The sequence below is a fragment of the Mauremys mutica genome, chromosome 21 (genome assembly GCF_020497125.1).
Source record: "Mauremys mutica isolate MM-2020 ecotype Southern chromosome 21, ASM2049712v1, whole genome shotgun sequence".
Classification (NCBI taxonomy): Eukaryota; Metazoa; Chordata; order Testudines; family Geoemydidae; genus Mauremys; species Mauremys mutica.
This window is the reverse complement of record NC_059092.1, coordinates 1674367-1695341: the sequence shown is the minus strand read 5'-3', so window position 1 is coordinate 1695341 and position 20975 is coordinate 1674367. Positions and strand designations below refer to the sequence as shown.

Below are 20975 nucleotides of genomic sequence, written 5' to 3'. Positions count from 1 at the left end.
AAATGAAGACTCAAGGCCTCACGGTTGTGTAGAAAACCTTCAAAATGTGAACTGAATGCAAACTAACCCAGCCATACCTGCAGAAAGCCTGCTGTGAGAACTGCCTGTTTGCCTCAGTGTTCATTCTGAAGACTAATGACGGCTATTCTAATGCCAAAATTGTTAACTCTTTCTCTGCTGATTGAAGCAAGAAAGGACAGTCAATGTAAGATCTACACAGTGAAGATCTACATGATTTTGGCATCATGAATGGGTGGAGCTTGGATAGTGGGCAGAGCCTGGGAAAGTACCACCATTTACCTTTTCCCCCCTAATCTGATGCCAAGGTCACTGGCTTGTGAATGTGCACACCAGGGCCCCTCTGGAGTTCCCTCCCCAAACACACAGAGTTACACCGGGGGCTGATGCACACACCCATATACACACAGCTCACCTGGAGGTCACCTGGTGCCACACACACACACACACACACACGCTTCATTCATTAATGCTTCTCCTTACCCAACTCCCCTCTTCCATCCCCAGCTCAAAGCCCAGGTGCAGCCCTAGGAGGTAGTTTAGCCATTGCAGATCTGTGCCTTCCCCTCACCCCTGCCACGACTTTCCACAATCCAACGTCCCCCAGACACAGCCAGGCTCTCTGCCATGCAGCCACATGGTTCTCAGAGTGGACAAAAAAAATCTGTCTGCCAGACGTGAGACCTGGGCTGCGCCTGCAGCTGCTGCGAAGTTCCCAACACAACACAATCTCCATGCTCCAGGATGTCACCAAGAGCCAGGCCAGGCATCTGGCTGGGGTCATCAGTCAAGGGGAGTCAGCCCAGCGAGCAGCTAGGAAGCCACAGTTGACTGGCTGACAGTTTGGTGGCCAAGCAGGGGCGGCTCTAGCCATTTCGCAGCCCCAAGCACGGCGGCACGCCGCGGGGGGCGCTCTGCCGGTCGCTGGTCCCGCAGCTCCGGTGGACCTCCCACAGGCGTGCCTGCGGATGCTCCACCGAAGCCGCGGGGGCAGCGGACCCTCCGCAGGCACGCCTGCGGGACATCCACCGGAGCTGCCTGCCGCCCTCCCGGCGACCATGCGGCCCCAAGCACGCGCTTGGCGCGCTGGGGCCTGGAGTTGCCCCTGTGGCCAGGGAACATGCAGTATTTGCAGCATCGAACATTTCCACTTAGATGGAAAGGAGCCAAGGAGAGGGACGGCCTGCTGTAGGAAGTGAATGCGAGTCTGAGTGCAGCTGGGATGTCTCTGCAGGGGGGCCAGACACAGAGGAGGTGATGGGAGCACACAGGTGTCACCTCCAGCCAAGAGGGAGGAGAGCACAGATCTGGCAGAATTCACGGCAAGTCAAAGTCCTCTGAAACACAGAGACAAGCACAAACCCTGCCTGGCTGAAGCGGGGGAATGAGGCAGCAGCAGCTCCAGCTCATTGTTGAATTTTTAAAGCTCACAGCAACTAGGAAACCTAATGCCAGTTGCCCACGGCCCGAGCAGCAGAAGCAACCGAGTATCCTTTGCCAAGGCAGACTCAGGACCCGTGGAAAGATAAACCACTAATCCCCCTGGCTCCAGACTCACCTCTGCCCACAACAAATGCAGCACCTTCAGCTCAGCCAGCAGCGACCACCCCACAGGGCCGCCTGTCTCTTCCAGAGCCGGAGACTTCCCCGCAGTCCCCCGAGCAAGCCAGACAGCCTGTGTCCTCGGCGCAAACCCCACTGACTCATCTCTCCGGGAGGGCTGGGTGGAATCGCAGCCATGACAGAATGGTGACTAAGCAGGTGAGGCACCTCTTGGGTTTGAAATGAGTAAGATTTTCAACTTGCTCTCCAGCTGCTCTTCCTTCTTTGCCCAGACAGGCTTCAATTCCCAGGCCCACAGCACAGCCGAGGTACGGTAGTCTGGCTGCATGTGGGGGTGTCTGTCTCTCTCCCCCACCTCCTCCCTCCCTCTCACCCCTGTCAGCCTGCACTCACCGCTGGAATTGAAGCCTCCCAGGCTCCTGCAAAGCTACACCTCCTCCAAGGAGAGCATCGGGTTTCTGACACGCTCATCTGCATACTATGGTCAAACACGCAGCACATTCGCATGCATGGCAAGTGTCTGGTTTGCTCTGCAGTCTGAACGTGGCACCGAGTGGGATCTGGTTACTCCTCGGTTCATGGCCTCTGTGTACATACACCCGGCGTGTTCATGCCCCAGAGAACTGACAGCCTCACCAACAAGCCCAAGGGGAGCGGTTTTGCCGGAGGAAGTTGAGGTCGTCTCACTTCGCACTGGCCCTGAGCCTGTTGGGAAGCACAACGCTGGTGCTGTCCTGGGGCGCACTACGCCCTGCGCCGAGCCGGCTGCAGGCGCACGGCCCGAAGGAAGAGGTTCCAGCCTCACTGAACCCTGCACCGACTGATGCTCTCACTCTGCTACGCAGCAAGGGCTGAGCAAGAGGCTGCAGGGAGCTCGCTGGGCACCTCCCGCGGTATCGTTCCCAGCACACAGCCAGGTACCTCGAACCAGCCCGAGAGGGGAAAACGTAAACGGAGCCCATTTTGTGATGCTTGTACTCACCTTTGCACAGTCCATCCGTCTGACCTGGAGCCCGTCATTAGTGAGGGGTTGGTATGGGAGCAAGGACGTGCACGTCCATTTGATTCAGGCCATGGTCTCCTCACGGCAGCCAGGCGCGCAGGCTAATGCTAATGCACCCGCCGCTCATTTTCCCCGGACGCCTGGGCAGAAGCAGAGCGCTGCTCCACTCTAGTTAGACAGACACGCGTGGAGACAATCAGCTCTTGTTGCCGGGCTTTCTAGGATTTAGTTAGTAAAGGACAAACAGTTGAATTTTAAAGACCACCAATATGGGGAAACTGCCAGAGAAATAAAAATCTATGAGGTAGAGGTAACGGATTTTTGACAAAACTTTGTCACCTGCAGCCTCTCTGAGCCTGGTACGTGCTGGGCATTTCCCCGTCAGCCCCTTTTTGCAGTTAAATTTAGCTGCTCAACAAATGCATCACACAATGACAACGACCACCAAAGCACTGCCACTGCTACCACTCCGCTCCCCGTGGTCGGCACACAATAGATCTGTAGGGGACGTCCCCACCGGTAGTACTGGAGTGGAGACCACCAATACACCATAGCCAGAAGGAAGCCACAGACCAGCGTACCTGCACCCAGCACAGAGCTCACCCAGCTCTTGGGGCCCTTGGAAAGCAAACCCTGAACTGTATACTGCAAATGTGCAAAGCCAGTGGGAGCCACCAGCGCCTTCACGTGAACTCTCCCTTTCAGCTCGCAGACCTAGCCCCACAGAGCTTAGCTGGTGGGAGCCCCAGGCTGGATCCCCAACGGGAGCTCGTCTGTCTCCTCTCCCAGGGACCCATTTCTCAATCTGCTGTGCAGGGTCCCTGCCCCCGGCTGCGGCACCAAGCTTTCCCCAGTGCCGGCACAGGAATCGCTCCCTCCAGTCAGCACGCTGCCTCCGCGTGCTGGGAGCACAGAAGGGTCCATGGGATGCCAGGCTGAGGTCCCTGGGCACTGGGCAGTCACCCTGAACTCACTAAGCACTGACCTTTTTCTACGAGGGAAGGGAAGTCAGACGTGAAACCCACCCTGCCCTCCCTCACCTCCAGTCACTCACCCTGCTCTGCAGGACACCCCGAGCCCACGGGTGGGGGCATTAGGCTTCCAGACGCAAGCACGGCAGGTGCAGGGAGCTGGGCCCCACCAGAGGCTCCCACTCGCCCTCCCACCCCGTTCTCTGAGCTGCACCAAGCAGAGCCCAGGACTCAAACATTCCTGCTCCCTGAGCCAGCCTGGCTGCTGGAAGCAGACTGAACCCTTCTGAAGCACTCGACGGTCCCGACTTATCCCGATTATTCATTGGATGCGTTCCGGCAGCAGGCAGGTCAGGGCCCCGTGCTGGGTACGGGTGCATGGCGAGGAACCGTATGGCCCCGAAGGGCTTACACGCTGAATAGACAGGGGAGAGGAACCGAGGCCCATGGAGGGAAAGTGACTTGCCCAAGGTCACCCAATAGGCCACTGGCAGAGTTGGGAACAGACCCCAGGCTTCCTGCATCCCCGGCCAGTGCCCTCCCACTGGGCCAGTCTGCCTCCCAGCAGCTTCTCAGGAGTGCCAGTTCCCCAGTGCTCGGGGAGCCCTCCTGAAACTCTCCAGCCAGAGGTTAATGCTTGGCCTGCTCTCTGGGGGTGCAGCCAGCGGGGCTGGTGCACGGACGTACCCAGCAGAGGGATTAGGAAATGTCGGCTGGCACGTCTCTCTTGCCGAGGCCTTTAACGATTCTTTCTGTCCACAGAGCAGCTTGGCAGCCCTGAATGCAGCCCAGCACAATGGCCGGGAATCCTTGAGAGCAGCTCCCCCCCCCCCCCCCCCCCCCCCCCGCCAGTGATGCCCCCGGAGGCCAGGCCCCATCGCAATGCCTAGACCTCCCCGCCAGCAACTAACCAGCCATTGGAATTCAGCCTTTCACTCCCCAGCAGGTGCTTCACAATAGCCATTGCCGTGGAGATGCGCAGGGCAGCTGCTGCACAGGGTGTTAAGGGCTGGGCCAGCCAGATAGGGGCAGCAGGAACTGCCTCCCCCCACTCCCCACAGCAAAGCCAAAGCCCAGCTGTGCCCCACAGCCATGGCCTGGGAGCCAGGACTCCTGGGTTCTGTGTAAGCTCTGGGAGGAGTGTGCTCTGGGGGTGGGGACATGGGCTCAGGGCCTACATGGGGCACCGCCCTGCCTCCGCCCCCCCAGGGCCAGCATCCCCAGCTGTAAGATGTGGGTGATTTTGCACCCCTGGGCTGGCGGCTTCGCTAATTAACACCCACAGGGCTCCCCCAGCTGCTGAAGAGTCCGGACACGTCCGCCCCTTACGCAGCAGCACCCCCTGCTGGAGCTCTGCAGGTTCCTCTGGGACTCAAGGGTAGAAGCAGAGCCAGCTGGTTTCACCCCCAGCCCAATCCCCTCACCCTCCATCAGTGCTGCCCCCCGAGTTGCTCGACAGTAACTGTGGCCACGGGGCTGCCCCTGCTGCAGGGACAGAGAGAGAAAGTCCACGTAAGTCGGGGGCCTGTGCCCTGCTGAGCTCTGCAGCCGTCTGCCCTCCTGGTACCTGCGTCACTGGCTCCCATGTGGCTAGACAGACAAAGCTATAGACTTGGGAGCACCTGGACTCTTGCCATGGGCAGCCTGCTCTGCTAGTACGTCATGGCCTCCTGGCGTGCCAGAACCTATTCCCACCGCCAGTCATCCGGAGAGCTGAGGGGGTGGCAGGGAGCAGCAGCCCCTCCCCAGCCCTCAGGGGCTGTGCTGTGGGGGGAGAAACATGCCCCTGTAAGCAAAGCCAGATTCCCAGAGAGGGGCCTCTCCCCAGGGACAAGCCCCTCTGGCCGACAGCATCAGGAGGGGAGCCTGTGCCATGGCCTTGCTGGGAGCTACCCTCGTTGTGGAGCAGGGACACAGCAAGCCTGCAGCTACCTAGATGCTTGACATTGGCCCAGGCCCCTCTACGCCCACAGATCAGCACCCCCGTGGCTGGGCATGCTCAGGCCTCTGTGCCTCGCCAGCCTTGGGCACGGGCCTCTGACACAGAGCCCTGCAGAGCGAGGACCCTGGGCCCCAGGTGAGCTCTGACACCACAGCCCCTCCGGGCCAGGATCCCGCAGTCCCGCTGGGGGGCCCACCCCAGAGCCCCGGCCGAGCCCAGACACGCTCTCTGAGTCACCACTGGCGTGTTGTAACCGATACTGCAGAGCAGCCGGCTCGAGCTGAATTCTAAACCCGCCGCAGGAAGGCTGAGGCTGGGAAGCACCCTTCCCCAGAGGCGCTCAGCTCCGGCCTCAGGAGACTCCCGCACTGCCCCCGGGGAGGAGCTCCACTCTCTGCTGGCCTGGGGCAGCTGGCCAGGCCTATCTGTGCCAGGCTGCTAAGCCGCTGGGGAAGGGCAGCTGTCCCCACCTCCACCAGCACTTATCCCCCGGCCTGCCCTGCTGAAGGGCTCAGCCGTGTGTCCCTCCACCAGCACCCCTTTGCTGCACTCCAGGGAAGTGGCACTGCACAGGGCGGGCGGTAGGGAGCCCCTGCATGGCCACTCCCTCCCCGGCACTCCAGCCCAGCAGGCCCTGGCCTGCCGCACCCAAGCACACGGACACTTTCATCCCAGCGCCAAGTCCACAAGTTACGCAGAGCGCCCCAGCCAGCCAGGGCCGGGGGCACCGCTACCCAGCTCTGCATGCAGCACTGCCACGGCTGCCAGTGCTCCCTGGCCCCAAGCAGAGCTGCTGCCTGCTCAGCCAGGCACCCGGGAGCACCACTCCTGCTCCTGCCAGCCACCTGCAGCTTGGGCTGGCTAGGCGGCCAGCAAGCCACAGTGCCAGGGGAGCTCCCAGCACGGCACCACCTCCGCTCCTTCAGCTCTCAGGAGCCCCGCAAAGCGAGAAGCCATAGGTCAGTGCAGCAGGCAGCCCCCGGGGCAGTGAGAACACACAGGGAGCGCAGACAGAGACCTCCAGGGCCTGGGGTCCAGCTGGACAAGGAAACCGCTGCTCCAGCACAGGCTGGGAATATCCAGCCCTGTGGATAGCTGCAAAACGGGTCAGGCTCTAGAGCAGGGGTTCTCAAACTGGGGGTTGGGACCCTCAGTGGGTCGTGAGGTTATTACATGGGCGGGGGGGGTCACGAGCTGTCAGCCTCCACCCCAAACCCTGCCTATCTCCAGCATTTATAATGGTGGTAAATAAGTGTAAAAGTGTGTTTATTGTTCGGGCGGGTCGCACTTGTTGAGATGAGTTCCTGTCTGCATCCTGTAGAACTTGCCCATTCCGGTATTGCCCTGGCCTCTTCTTTTGTCATTCAGTGTTGAACGCATTCTAAACCAATATGCATTTCCTCACCTTTTGGGGGCGAAGCCAGACTTTAAGGCACCTGCTCCCCTACTTGGTGTAAACTTTGCTTGTGCCAATCAAAGGCTATGGCTACATTAGTGCTTCAAAGCGCTGCCGCGGCAGCGCTCCCGCGGCAGCGCTTTGAAGCGCTAAGTGTAGTCAAAGCGCCAGCGCTGGGAGAAAGCTCTCCCAGCGCTGTCCATACTCCACCTCCCTGTGGGGGATAACGGACAGCGCTGGGAGCCGCGCTCCCAGCGCTGGGGCTTTGACTACACTGGCGCTTTGTAGCGCCGCAATTTGCAGCACTGCAGAGGGTGTTTTTTCACACCCTGCTGCAGTGCTGCAAATTTGCAAGTGTAGCCATACCCAAAAACGAACACAAACAGGTTTTGGGCCCCGTCCCCTATGACACTTCTATGATGTCATAGTGGGTACTTTATGGCCTGCCTGCCATGTGCAGGCAGGGAGAGGAGAAAGAAAAACGAATCCTGTGTATACCCGTGTATCCTGTGTATGCCCGTAACCGAGCCTGATCACCTCGAAGCCTCTCTCTCAGCTCACGTGTTTCAAACAGAGCTTCTACGTTTGCCAGTCGTTATGCGTTGGTTTGTATTTGTATCAGTTATTACTAAATGCTGCATCTTTGTTTATAAATATTGTTAATAGATATTTTAGTCATTGTGTTTTAAGTTTCATTAACTCTATTAGCTAATCATACGCTGCTCCCTTATCCCTTGTAATTATCCCCAATAAAACTTTTAAATTGATTAAGTTTAGTGTGTGTGTGTGTCTGCAGTTTGCATCATGACCCACACTCTCCTTGCATCCCTTACCAATATAGTCTGTTGCCACGTGCAGCCTGGTAAATAACAGGCCTGCATTTTTCTTTCGCCCCTGCGAGTCCGTGGCAATCCACAGCACTCAGAGGCTGGCTGTGTGAAAGGGGGGTCCCCCGTACAAAAGCTTGAGACCCTCTGCTCCAGAGCCCCCCAACAGGCTGCGCCGCTGTGCGGGCGGCAGCTAGCCACTGTGCTCACCATCAACAGAACAAATCGGGCCCTCCGGCACCCTGCTGGGACTGCTCCATCTGCCAGGGCGGGACGCCTGGCCTCATTCACTCGGGCCAGCTGGGAATTGGAGATCGCAGCGCCAGCCTGCCCTCCGCGTGCCCACGGCAGCAGCTGGCACACTGTGTGCATGAATGACCCAGCACGCAGGAGGAGCTAAGGGGACCAAGCGATGGCCCCAGGGGTAAACTGGCGGGAGGGGGCACATACATGCCAAGGCCAAACCAACGGGCCAGGGCTGGGAAATAATCCCACTGCATGTGAGCGGCTGATACCACAGCCGGTAATGGAAAGGCACCTGCAGATCCGTGCTACATGGAGACAGAGGCATGCTCGTCCCGGGGTGTCCCTCAGCACTGCTCTGCTCTGGCCGGGGGTCCCCTCAATCCCTCCCCTCTGACATGCGGACAAGAGCCCATCTCCAGCTTCTGTGCCAGTGAAGGAGAGACGTGGATCCTCTCGGTGCCGGGACCGGTTCCCTCCCCACACCTCTGGGCACAGCTGGAAGGAAGCTGCTCTGGAGCTTTGTCTGTGTACAGGAAATGCAGCGGAGGGAGCCCCCCATCCAGTCCCAGTGCAGGGCTCGTCCCAGTGACGACAGACGCTGGGGGTTAGGAATGTCCCAGCAGCAGTAATCCATTGCGACTCCTGCCCGTTCTCCCAGGGATTAAACACGCCGTGGGTGGGCTGCATGGACAGGGACTGATGTTGGGCATTTGGAGGGGTGCAGTGCATGGGCCAGGTGCCTTTAGGGAGGCTGTTTACCAGTAGCCTGCATTCTGGGCATGCCCAGGGAGGCAGTGGGCTGGAGAGCACACACCCCACTGGATCCCGCCCGGCCTGATGCTTTGCTGCAGAGCTGCACGGCATGGAAAATCTCCACCAGCAAGGTCTGCAGGGTGGGGCTCAGCGCACCAGGCACCCTGCCTTGTGTGTAACCCATGCACAGAGCAGTGGGCAGCTCTGCGTGAACAGCAGAATGGCGAGGCCTTAGGAGGCCAGTCTGGGCACAGCATGGGTACCTGGAGCCTCTGGCAGCAGCATCCAGCAACCCCCATCCCTCCCCTTCCCCAGCCATGGGCGGGGCTGCTGGCAAGGGTGACCCATCAGCGTCTAGTAATGCTTCAGTGTGCATTGTGCGCTGTACTGTGTGAACTCCCCTGAGGCAGCGGTGAAGCCTGAAATCTGGGGGAAAACACTCCTGGCGGCTTTGCAGCAGAGGCCGGCTGTGCTAAGCTGGGTTCCAGGCAGAGGCATCCTGCTTGTGGCAAGCGCGCTCCCTGAGCTCCATAAACATTGCCTTGCTTTACTCTAGTGCTGCTGCATCCGCTACCCACCCGCAACTGGCGCCAGTGGGTCAGAGCAACTTAGAAACCAACAGCTCAGGCCCCAAATTCCACCCACCTCCAGAATATCCCAACAATCCGGTCAGAAACCAAATGCAGCTGGTCAGCCGAACTGATCCAGACAGCCCCTGCCCTCTCCTCCCCGCCCACTTGCTAGCCTCACTCATGCAGCCCGGCTCTGCGTCAAAGTTCTCCACGCACACACGATGTAGGGCACTTCCCTCCTGCTGCCAGCACAAAACCCACCTGGCTAATTCCAGAGCTTCCTGAGAACCACTGAACCAGTCATTGTGTTCGCACCTTGAAACAAAACCTGCAAGGGAAAACCATTGGCGCTGGCCTTGGGAGCCAGGGGCTGGTCCGAAGAGCAGGAGGGCCTTGCAAACACAGTTAACCAGTCTCTGCATCAGATTTTTCCAGTGATCATGAGATTTATAAAAACACCCCTGGTGCTAAGGTAATGGACCCCGTAGAGGAGGATCCAACCCAGGCCTGTATAACAGATGCAGAGATGCACTGGGGGCAGGGGTGGCAGTACATGCAGCCGTGTGTCTGAGCTGTATGACTGGTCTCAGCCTGCAAGCTACTCGGGGGGGGGACCACAGCTCCACGGCGCTACAGCCAGCCAGCTGCGACACTCACCAGCCCAACAGTCACATCTCATCTCTAAGAACAGTCTGGAAAATGCCGCTGAACATCCAGCCGACCTGCCCAAGGTGCCTTGTGCCACAACACGCCAAGAGCGCTGGATAAACCTAAGCGCAGCCCAGGGAAGCTTTGTCCACAACAGGCTAGAAAAATAAGGAGTCAGCTCTTGCCAAAGGTTCTGAGTCCAGCTGGAGCTAGCTGCAGCTTGTCATGTAAATCAACTGTGCACTTGGAACCAACCCCCGTTGTTGCTAATTAGTTGGGAGGATTTGCTGAAAGGAAGGTGGAGAAGGGAAGGGGCAGTCTGGGGACCATGGAGAACCCTACGGAAATGCAGCGTTTTAAAGCCATCCTGCTTTCCCACTTGCTCGGAGGTTGCTGTCACCGGCTGCTGGCAGGAAGCAGCACATTGTTTTCATTCTCTGCAGGGGCTGGATTTCCAGTCGCTGGGCTAAGGCAGGAGAATACACAGCTCAGCCGTGATGGCAGCTCATCTGGCGGTTGCCCTGAATCCACTGGACTGAACGTATGTTTCACCCACCTTTAAAGTCCCTCCCAGCCCCAGCTTCCAGTGTTAACGTTCCCTGAGCCCAGCGGTGGAGGCATTCAGCCCTGTGGCCTTTGGGCTCCCCAGGCATTGAATCTAGTTGGTAACATTCCCTCAGCCCCAGCTTTGTGGCGTTAGCCGAGCCCCAGCGTACCCACCTGCCGGGGGAGGACAAGGACCCAGTGCCTAAGCCATGGCTGCTGCATGTGTCAGAGAAGCCGGAGAGCTCCCTCCGGCACGTGCACCTTGGTGCTGGGGCTGCCCCGTACTGTCTGCTGCCGCGGGGACTGGCTGTGTTAGGAACGCCCGCAGCTCCGAGGACCCGCTCTCTGCCCTTCCCACATGCCAGCCACTTGGGAACCCCCCAGAAAGCCCCATGCTCCAGCCCCAAGATGACTAACACTGGCCATTCAGAGACTCACCAGTCCACTGGGATCCCTAGGGGGGAGCCCCTCGCTCCTGCCCTCCGCGCAGGCCCTTGCATCACTCGCTCTCTGCCTCATCACAGCTCTGCTTGGCAGTGTCCGGCAGGCAGCTCTCCGCTCGCTGCCGACTGCGCCGTCCCAGTGCAGCTGAGCCCGTCTCTCTCAGCACAGGGGGACAGGGCTGAGTGCAGAGCGCCTGGGGCCAGTGCTGCACTGCAGCGGCTAGCGTCCCTGCATCCCCTCCCTCATACGCACCCAGGCGTATGTGCAGGGGAAATCAGCGGACACAAAGCCATGCTAAAGCTGGCAGCTGGATAATTAGGGCGGTCGGAATCTACCACCCCTCCCAGGAAGAGGCAGACAGCTGGAATGTACCATTCATCCACCGGCATCTGCCTGCGGTACAATGACAGGGCAGGAAAGAGACACAGGCCCGTGTCACACAGTGAAGTCAAGTCCGCCAAGCGGAGCAGCCGGGAGCAGCCGTGGGCCCCCTGGGCCTGGGAGACACAGAAATGCACAAAGAGCCCAGTGTGCATTGCCCAGAACCACCACCCCTCACCTCCGGCTGCAGGCAGCGGGCTGGGGAGGGCAGTGCTGGATTCAGAACCAAAGTTCCTGGGCCAGGGAACAGCAGCCACAGCCCTCTGGAGGGCATCTGTCCAGCAGAGCGAGCGCTGTGGCTGGAGTCGGGGCAGCGGCAGCAGGATGGGACACCCAGGCTTCCCCCAGCCCGTTGCTCTGTGTGTGGCAGCAGCACCCAAAGGCCACAGCACGCTGGGCACTGGGCACAGTGTTGAACTCCTAGAGCTTCAATCAGTCACTGGGGATGAGCCCAATCTCAAATCCAGCCCCAAAGCTTTGCCCCGGGCTCACAGCCAACCGCAGAGCTTCCAGCCACCCCTGGGGTCAAAAGTCACCTGTTGTCCCAAACCCACCCAAGGTTGGCTTGGAAATCAGGAGATTATCTTTAAAAACAAATGCTGGGATTAATCACATGACTCCAGGAGCTGGAGCTTTAAGGAAACCACCACCAAATATCGAGCAACTCATGCTGCAATCGCGAGACCTTCCCCCCAACACACCTTGCACGCTGCCTGACATTAGGACACATCAATTACCTGGCTTCACTTTCCCCAGGCCAGCCACAAGCGGCTGAGCCCATGTTTGCCAGAGCCCCCCTCCCAGCCGGAACGGCAGCCCCGAGCGGCTCGACGGAGCCCATCTGCCTGAGCTCTTCACGGGTACCTGACACCTAATGCTCCCTGCCCCTGCGGCACAGCGGCCTGGTCATGAGGCACCCAAAGCCCCCTGCTCTCAGCCCTGTGCTCAGCCACGAGGCTGGGGCTCTCCCCTCTCCACACCCCGGCCCCTGTCCCAGATGGGCCTCCCAGGTCCCCTGCCATCCAGACAGGACTCCCCACCCCACTTAGCAGTCTGGGATGGGCAGGAGAGCTGCACCCCCAAGGCAGAAAGCCCCTGCACTGCACCCTCCTCTGAGTGTAGCTGCTCCCCTGGAGATGCTGCCGTGCCCATCACTACAAGGAGTAGGAAGCAGCTGGGGCTGGTGTGGGCAGAGGGCCTGGCCTGGCGCAGGCTGTGCTACAGTGAGTCCTGGGAGGCTGCGGGACTTTACAAGGGCACCAGAAGCAGCGTCCAGGCAGGTGCCATCGGGGGGAAGCAACCTGTCAGCAGGGGGCTCCATGCAGCTGGGCTGGGAGATCCCTGCCCTCACGCCTCACTGGAAGGCTGTGAAAACCCAGGCACGCTGAGAGGAGAGACCCCAGCCCGTTGTAAGTACCTGGCCCAGCACCCCATTCCCTGGGGTGCAGGACTCAGCCTCGTGCTGTGGGCAGGCAGCCCACAGCGTTCACTCCAAGCACCCTGTGCTCCGGGAGGACAAACAGCCTGAAGTCAGGCTGCCTGTCACAGCTTCTGAGCTGAGAATCCACCAGAAGCCATTCCCGTGGGAATTCCCGAGGTGCTGCTCCTGGAACGGCCCTTCTCCCAGCAGAACGTGCAGCTCCTTGTCCCCGAGGCCCGTTGTATCTGCCCCCCGCCCCGAGAGGAATAAACAGACGATCTGCTGAGCTTCCCCTGCAGCGTGGGGGCAGCAGAGGCGGGTTATGGTTTTGTGGGGCCCTGGGCAGGAGTAAACGGGGGGCCCTCCCCACCCCTCCTGCCTGCAGTCTCCCCTGCTCCCCCTGTGCCCCTGCCGGGGAGCAAGTGGAGGTGCGGGAGCGTCCATTTTTCTGGGGCCCCTGGGCACGGGCCCCACTGGCTAATCTATCACTGGGGGGCAAGCACTCTGGGCCTTGCAGCCACACAGTGTCCATGGCTGCTTTGGGATCCGACTGCAGAAAAACCAGCTTCGCCGGTGCCCAGAGCCCAGCATTCCCCATTAGACGCTGCGCTCGTGCCAGGCTTCTCCAGCCTGTGGTGCTTCCCAGGGGACAGTCTCAAAGCAAGAGAGGTGATGCCATCCCCGCACCGCTGCCTTGCTGAGCTCCCCACCAGTGCCACAAGGATCTGACTGCAGCCAGGAGCCCTGCTGCTACTGGGACTAGCAGGCAAAGAACCTGCTGGTTAGTGGGAAGAAGGGGCCCCACCTTCACCCCACTTTCTCCCCCTCACCATTGTGCCCTTCCAGTGCCGCACCGCCCCCCCTCCCCTTCTTGACCATGTCACTTCCCCTCCACGCCAGGGATGTCAATGCAAGTTCTTCCATGTTCCTCCCGTTGGTGGAACTAACCCACTCCCCTCTGCCAGTCCCCTCTAGACCCCCTTTCCCCAGGACACTGCTGGCAGAAGGGGCTGCAGCGTGTCACCGAGGATGTTTTGGTTTGCAGACTAAACGGAACTCATGTCTAGTTACGTACATAGCAAACAAACTCCTGCCCCAGTTCCACCCTCAACAGGAAGCTGCCTGCAGCAGGAAGTGCATTTCCCGAGGGTTGTCAGTGCCTCACACAATGGGGTGTGGACACTGACCAGGGGCTTGGGGCACTACTGCAACACAAGCAATGGGGAACAATCTCCAGGCTCCTGGACACGTAGGCCAAGCCCTGCCTAACCCCTGCAGGAGTTTCTTGTGCTGTCAAAGCTACGGGAGAAACATGGAAGTGAAAGAGAAAAGGATTCTAGTCATGTCCCCGGAGCAATGCAGGACCGATCCCTACAACCGGCAGGGCTGCAGCGTGAGAATGCCCCATTGCAGCCTGCCCACCAGCAGCCAGGAACTGGCCCCAGGCAGTAGGGAAATCAAACCACCTTGGGTAGCAGCACAACGGGGTTTCTGCCATGGGAGAGGCAGGAACTCAGCGCTGGTGGCACCGAGATGGGATCAGAGTGAGACAAGCCCAACCTGCACCCGCCAGAAGCGTAAATCAGAGGGTGCGAGCCATGACGTTTCAGACTAACACAGAAAAATTCCAGCACCAGCAAAACACTTCCCTGAGCTCCGTGCGCCTCCCTGCAACCAGCCCAAGAAAGCGACGGAGGCCGCGCCACCAGGGCTCCTCTCAGATGGGCCAGCACAAGTCAGTGCCCTGCTGGACCAGCGCTGCCACCTGCTGGGTGCTGCTGGAAATTCATTCACGGAGCTGCAACAGGCCTCAGGCTGCATCATCTAGGAGCAGGTCATGTCCAAATCCTGCCGAAAAGTCACAATGGGCCAGTAGGGCCTGTCCTGCCAACCAGCACAGAATCATCCCTCTGCTGCACGGGGTTTGCAAGCAGCCCTGCCCCCCATGTTTCAGATCACTGCTCTGTTCTTTGCAGCCTGACAGACAGAACCCTGTCCTGACAGACGACAGATGGTGGGAGGGGGAGGGTTTTTCTGCTACATCCTTTTGGTTCTCATCTGGTGTTGGGGTGACTCCTGGCCCTTTGCCTCTGTTCTGGGAGCTTGGCTAATCTGCCTTTTCTCTGGTTCCTTGTCTCTCACGTGTGCTCCCCTCTCTCTGCGTACCTCTGTGCACCGATCCTTATGCGCACAGCAGCTCCACTTCACAGCAGCCCTGGGCAGGAAGTGGCAACCTTTCTGTATTAACATAAATAATGCACTGACCCTACTAGGGAGAGTCTGGCTCTGCCAGCCCACATACCAATGGCTCCTGTCCCCCCAGGCAGGTGCTGAAGGCCCTGCAGCAGGAAGGTTTACAGCCCTTCTATTCTCTCCTCCCAAAGGTAACCAGGGCAGTTCACGGCTAGTCCTTTCTCAAATCTTGCAATGAGCTCCGCTGGGCAGTTAGGTCCTGCCAAAAAGGTAAGTTCATTGATCAGTTTTACATTTATTGGTTCTCCATCTTGGCAGGGAGTTACGTGCCAGGAGCAGCGTGCATCTGGCACCAGCTGCACTGACAGAAACCATTCCCTACCCGCAGAATGAGCAGGCTGTGCTCGGAAAAATGCAATGGACTAATAGGTGCTGCTCCCGCCATAGCAAAGCAGCTCGGTGCATCACGCACGACACAGCCCTTCCAGGCAGCAGCGAGGATACAGCCCCTGGGAGGGGCTGCCTGCCCAGGCGGGGGCTCTACTTTCTAACTGCTTAGCTAGGGCAGATGGGAAACTTTCCATGTAACCCTCCCCAAGGCCACTCAAGCCAAGTGCACAGTGACAATGCGGGGGAATTAGGGAGCCTTTAATCTCCATCACTCCAATTTGAGCTGGAGCCCAGGACATGTCAAGCCGAGTTCTGTAACCGCCACTGAGCCCTTTCTGCGCCTCTCGGCCCCCAGCACAGAACCACTCTGGAAGAGAGGGGCTGGCGGTCTGTTCCGCGCCAGCCAAGTGCTCAGCTCCTTGCATAACCACTCTGAGAACGAGTTCACCCGTCCCTGTTGCTGGCTCACCCTGGGTACCGTGCCCCACTGCACAGCCACCAAGCCAGGCTTGCTCCAGGTGCTGCTGTCCTAAGGAGTCCAGGCAGGCGACGCGGCGCACACAGCAGCCAGTGTAGTCTGAGTTCTGTCTCTGTTCTCGTCTGGTGCCGCATCTCCTGCCTCCACCCCAGGGTACCCAGAGCAGCACAGGGCTCCCACTCAAGGGACAGTACCCTGTGTCCACTACAGCCTCCAGCCACGAAACCCTGGGCCCCCCGTCTCCTTTACTGCCCTCCACAGGAGAGGAGCTCGACTCCAGCATGGTCACCAGGCTTGGCTCAGACCGTGGCAGTTACAGGGGCATGGGACAGTCCTGTCAGCCCTGGAATGGCCCCTTCCTAGAGCCTGTCACCTGTGGCTCCACACCCCATTTTACACATGGGCAGCCGAGGTACATCCTGGCTACCTGAACGTGCCCGGTCACCCAGCGAGTCAGTGATCTGGAGTCAGGGCTTCCAGCCCTGCCTAACCGTAAGTAAGGCTAGGTTAGGTCACTGAGGTCATGGGAGTCACAGAATCCTTCCGCCCCAGGGGCTGCGGGACACCAGCTCGCAGTCAGTGGGGCCCCGGCAAGGTTCCAGCAACAGGTGACAGACCCCTGAGGGGGCCCTCCTCAGGGTCCCAGCGATGGGGTGACGCCTGGGTGAGTGGCTGGGGGTGTCCCGTTTTCTCTGAGAAATATAGTTACCCTGCAGCTCCCAGCCGCCGTGGGCCGAGGGCTCCCCACCCCCAAGCTTCCAGCTGCCGTGGGCGGAGGGGAAACCCCACAGCTCCCACCCACCATGGTGGCAGGGGAAACCATGGAGGTGCAGCAGCAACTTATCCTGACAAGTGAAAGAGAATTTCCCTGCACACTCTGCAGCCTATGCCCAGCGCCATCTGGAAAAGCCCCCCAGTGTGGTCCTCCCCGACACCAGCAATATAAATAAGGGCCATCACATGCCCCTCTGGAGCGAGAGCATTCTGGAAACTTACCCGTCACACTCCACAAACACAAGCGATAGATGTTATCTGGGTGCCCAAATTAAACAGTGGATACTCCTGCAAACCCTTAATTACCAACTCTCATAACAACCTTGTTCAGCACAGCGGGTGAAAAACGACGACAGGTCTGCAAGCAAATTCTAGTGTTAAGTAAACAATCACTTGGATCAGCATTCTCCACGCAGATTAATTCTTAGCCAGAGATTTGGGGCTACAAATCATGTTCTACTCGTGCTACTGTCTGTGGGATTAGTAATAAAGGGGCAGGGTTATTTCACTTATCCTGGTGTTCGCTCCTGGAGAATAGCGGGAGGCTACTGAGTACCCTCTCCTGAGAAAGGAGCATGCCCAGAGGCCCGAGGTGGCACCAGAAGCTGGTCTCATCAGGTGTCTGGCACCAGTTCTCCAAACCAAAGAACCTCAGCCTGGGTTGGCACAGGCTCTAGCCTCGAGGCCGAGCTGGCCCAGGGAGACGGGAGCAGAGCCCTGCCAGGCTAGTAACTAACGGTGCTGCTGTAGCCGACTTCCCTGGCACAGGCTGGTAAGGAGCCCTGCTGCATTCTGCTCTGCACGGACGGGCAGCACTTCACACAGAGCAGCTTGCGGTGTTGCTCCCCGTCCGTCCTGTCTCCAGAAACGTCCAGCACTTCCATGTGGGTATAAACAGAGCCCTGTCGCAACCTTCAGGCGGGCTGCTCGCTCGGCCCCTGTACGCTGCATCACGCTGCGCCCGGCTGGAGAGGCACAGAGAGTCTGGAAAGGGGCAGATACAGAGTGATTCGGGGGAGCCTTTTATGTGGCTGTGGCAACTAATCAGCTATAAATCCAACTGCCAGGAGCAGCCTCCTCCCAGGTAGGGCAGGCGTGAACACCAGCAGCCGCTCGCTGAGGCTCTTGGTCTCAATTGCTGAGCGCAGCAGAGTGCAACAGCCTAACTCAGCCGACTGCCGTGCCAGCGGCCCACACCTCCTGCATTATCCTTTGAGCGCTGCCTGCCGGGGACAGAGTGGATCAGCCCAGATCTCAGATCTCTAATCCCATCCGAACCGTATGTTTGCTGCATGCTCCCAGCCCAGGATCGCCATGGACCCAGGCAGGTGCAGGTCAACCAGTGCCTCCAGTGAACTGCAGCAGGATTTGGTGGGTCTTTGTCTATTCTGAAGCCTGGCCTCCTAGCCTAGAGGTGCAGAACTTGCTCTGTGGTGGTGACAGCACAGTGCCGGGCCAGCCCTTCCACGCTACTCCTGCCAGACAAGACACAGTCGAGTTATGCATGGACAGACGAGCTGGGAAGAACGACTCCCATACCATGGAATCCCCAGGGACTGGAAACACACTCTGCTCCCCTCCCCTTGTCCATCATTCCCCTCCTGGCAATTTCTTTGGGGTCATGGCATGCCCAGCAAGCCTAGGGCACTCACAGGGGCGAGGCACAGCGTCCCGACACTGCTACACAGAGCAGAGGGAGCTGCAGCTGGCAGTTGTGTGAAACCACAGGGCAGCCCAGCCAGACCTTTCATTTCCCCCAGCGACAGCACTGACTGCTCCGGAGCTGCCGCCACCTCACCCACCCATCTCACATAGCATACCCTGTCCTCATCCTCAGCCGAACCCCCCTCCAGCGCCCCGGCAGCCTGTCACTCAGGCCAACACGTGATCAATTCACTCTCCAGCTCTCATGTCTGAATCGTAAGGAGACACGACAAAAGAGACACTGAAAAGCTGCAAAATCCAACTCAGGTCCCCACTCTGGAGCTCAGCCAACTAGGAGAGCATCACAGCCCACGACGACGCCAGCTCCCCACTGGAGCCCTGCCTCCCCCCACATCCCACACTGACAATTAACAGTCCACCAGACAGAGCGGGACACCTGCCCCAGAAGCCCTTTCCATTGCTGCCGGTGCACGTGCCAGAATGCCTCCCTGACAGCCTGACCGGCACACACAGGGCTCTTGCATGATGCTTTGCTGACGCAGCCCAGCCCGGCAGCATCTTGCCTGTCTGTCTATCCCGATACGTCTAATGCTCCCATCGCCACCGTGTCCAGGTGCCGCATACAGAAGAAGATCCACTTGCTACCTGTAGATGGCCTCAGTCAGGTCCTGCTTTTGGGGGGTTGTTTTGGAACCCACCTTTCTGGCAAAGGACAATACTGTGGATTGTGCGGCAGAGCAAGGCCGGTGCAAAGAGGCGCGTCCTGCATTGCTCTCTGACCACCAGCCACAAACGCGGAGGGCAGTTTGTTTCCTAGCCAAGAAGTCCAAGCATCCCCTGCTGGTCTGGTCATGCCTACATCCCTTCTCTGAGCTCTGCCAACACAGCACCCATCTGGCTCTGCTAGCCTAGTTTAGGTACTGCCATAGCCCTCATTACGGAGCGCCTGAGCACCTCACAATCCCACAACAGAGCTATGGAAAGAAGTACTGATATCCCCATTATGCAGATGGAAAACTGAGGCACGGACAAACTGATCTGCATGAAGTTTGTGGCGGAGCAGAGAATTAAACATGGGTCTCCAAGTCCTAGGGTCATCCTGTAACCATTGGGCCATCCAGCCCCTCGTGAGTACGAACAGCCAGTCCTGCCAGGCTGTGACGAGGAAAGAGGATCAACATGGGGAAGTTGTGATCTTCAGGCTCGTTCCACTCCTCAAAGCTGGCTCTGAAGTGAATGCTGCCAGGGTGAAAGGCCAGGACCCGCTCTGAGCCCTTGCCCAAATGCTGCTTTACTAACGTAACTAATTTCCCCCTTTAAATTCATCCTTAAAAATAGCTGAGAAGTGAAAATCCTCAGAAATCTGTGCCAAGAGCAGCTCCCTTTAAGGGTCATTGCTTCATTCTATTTGTCTTGTTCCTCGCAAAATCTAGCACCTAATTCCAACAAACAGAGCAGCCCAACACGTCTGCTTGGAACAAAAGTTCCTAATGGTGTTGCCAAGGTTTTAAGACTAAACAACAATATCTCTTGTGGCTTCAAGAATTTCCACATCTCACCCTTCCAGTGAAGGGCAGGAGCCATTGCAAATGAGCCGCAAGCCTGAGTGACAACAGATTCTAGGCCCCTCGGAAAACCTGGGTGCTAATTGCCGGGGAATGTTCCGAGCAGTGAACTGTCCCGTCAACTTCAGGGGGACGTCATCCCATAAATCATCTGAGAATCCAGGCAATTTAGGACGTAGGGGGCGGGAAGTGGAGCCCGTGGCTCCAGGGCTCCTGGCCAACAGCACATCAGTAGCAAACTGCTACCTGTTCAAGTGAAGTGCTAGCCAGGGCTTCCTAGAATGCATTTATAAAAACCTGCCACACTTACCTGCAATAAAAAAGTCACCAGGAAATAGCCAATGTCTGACAAGCCAGCAGAAATTTTAGCTGCCTGTAGATTCAGTGCAGAGCGGGAGCAGAACATTCCCAGAGCAAGCTCCTGAACCAACAGAGCTGGTTGATCAGCAAGAGATAAGATGCCCTAAATCCACTCAAGCTTTACATTAAGGATCAATTAGATTAGGAGGAGAGATGCTCAATAGAACTATTTCTGTGCATGGGCATGTGGAGAGACGCATTGACTGGGCCAGTCACTGTCCCAGACCCACTTGGATGCGGGATCAGTAACTCACATGTTCCAAAAGCTGATGATGAGAGCAAGTTAAACATTTAAATGTGTAGCACAAACTCCCACTGGGGGGGGAGAGAGAGAGAGAGACTCTCCCCCTCTGCAGCACAGTGACACATGGTCAAGGAGACATGGCTGTGCTGTCCAAGGCTGAGAATTTTTACCATAAGCTGAAAGAGGAATGCAGAGCTGCAAAATCATAAACCCTCTTGTATCAAACACACCAAGTTAGCAGTGACTCTAGGTCCCAGCATGCACCGGCCCCATTCACGGAGTTGGGAAACGCTCATGGAGTGATGGTGCTTACACGTATAAGACACACCGGGATAAGTTTAACGGTGAAGACACTTCCACAGGTAGCACCAGCTGTTACGCTCAGCCTCAGCTCTGCACTGCACAAAGGCAAGAGCAGTTTGCCTGTAAACTTCCAGGAAGCCATTCCTAGCCATGCAGCTATACAATTCCCCTGGCCAACAGCCTGTCAGGGCCTTGCCGCTGTGAGAGGTGGCTCTAAGGAATCATGAGATGTGGAGAGCTTAAAGCCCTTGTCGCTCAGTGTGGCTGTGCGCG

At 58.3% G+C, this 20975-nt stretch overlaps 1 protein-coding gene across 11 annotated transcripts in view; it reads right to left on the bottom strand.

Annotated features, from left to right (window-relative positions):
- The window catches only part of PLEKHG5 (pleckstrin homology and RhoGEF domain containing G5), a 102585-nt gene that overhangs the window by 27715 nt on the left and 53895 nt on the right, over positions 1-20975 (bottom strand). Inside the window, exon 1 of one of the 11 annotated variants that reach the window (XM_044996270.1) lies at positions 10924-11245. The exons of 9 other annotated variants lie outside the window; for them this stretch is intronic. In XM_044996270.1, coding sequence (XP_044852205.1) covers positions 10924-11004 — 81 coding nt within the window. In that variant the 5' untranslated portion in view covers positions 11005-11245. Of the gene's footprint in view, positions 1-1576; positions 1733-10923; positions 11246-20975 lie in introns of those variants that run through there. One more of the 11 variants, XM_044996277.1, reaches the window with a different exon arrangement.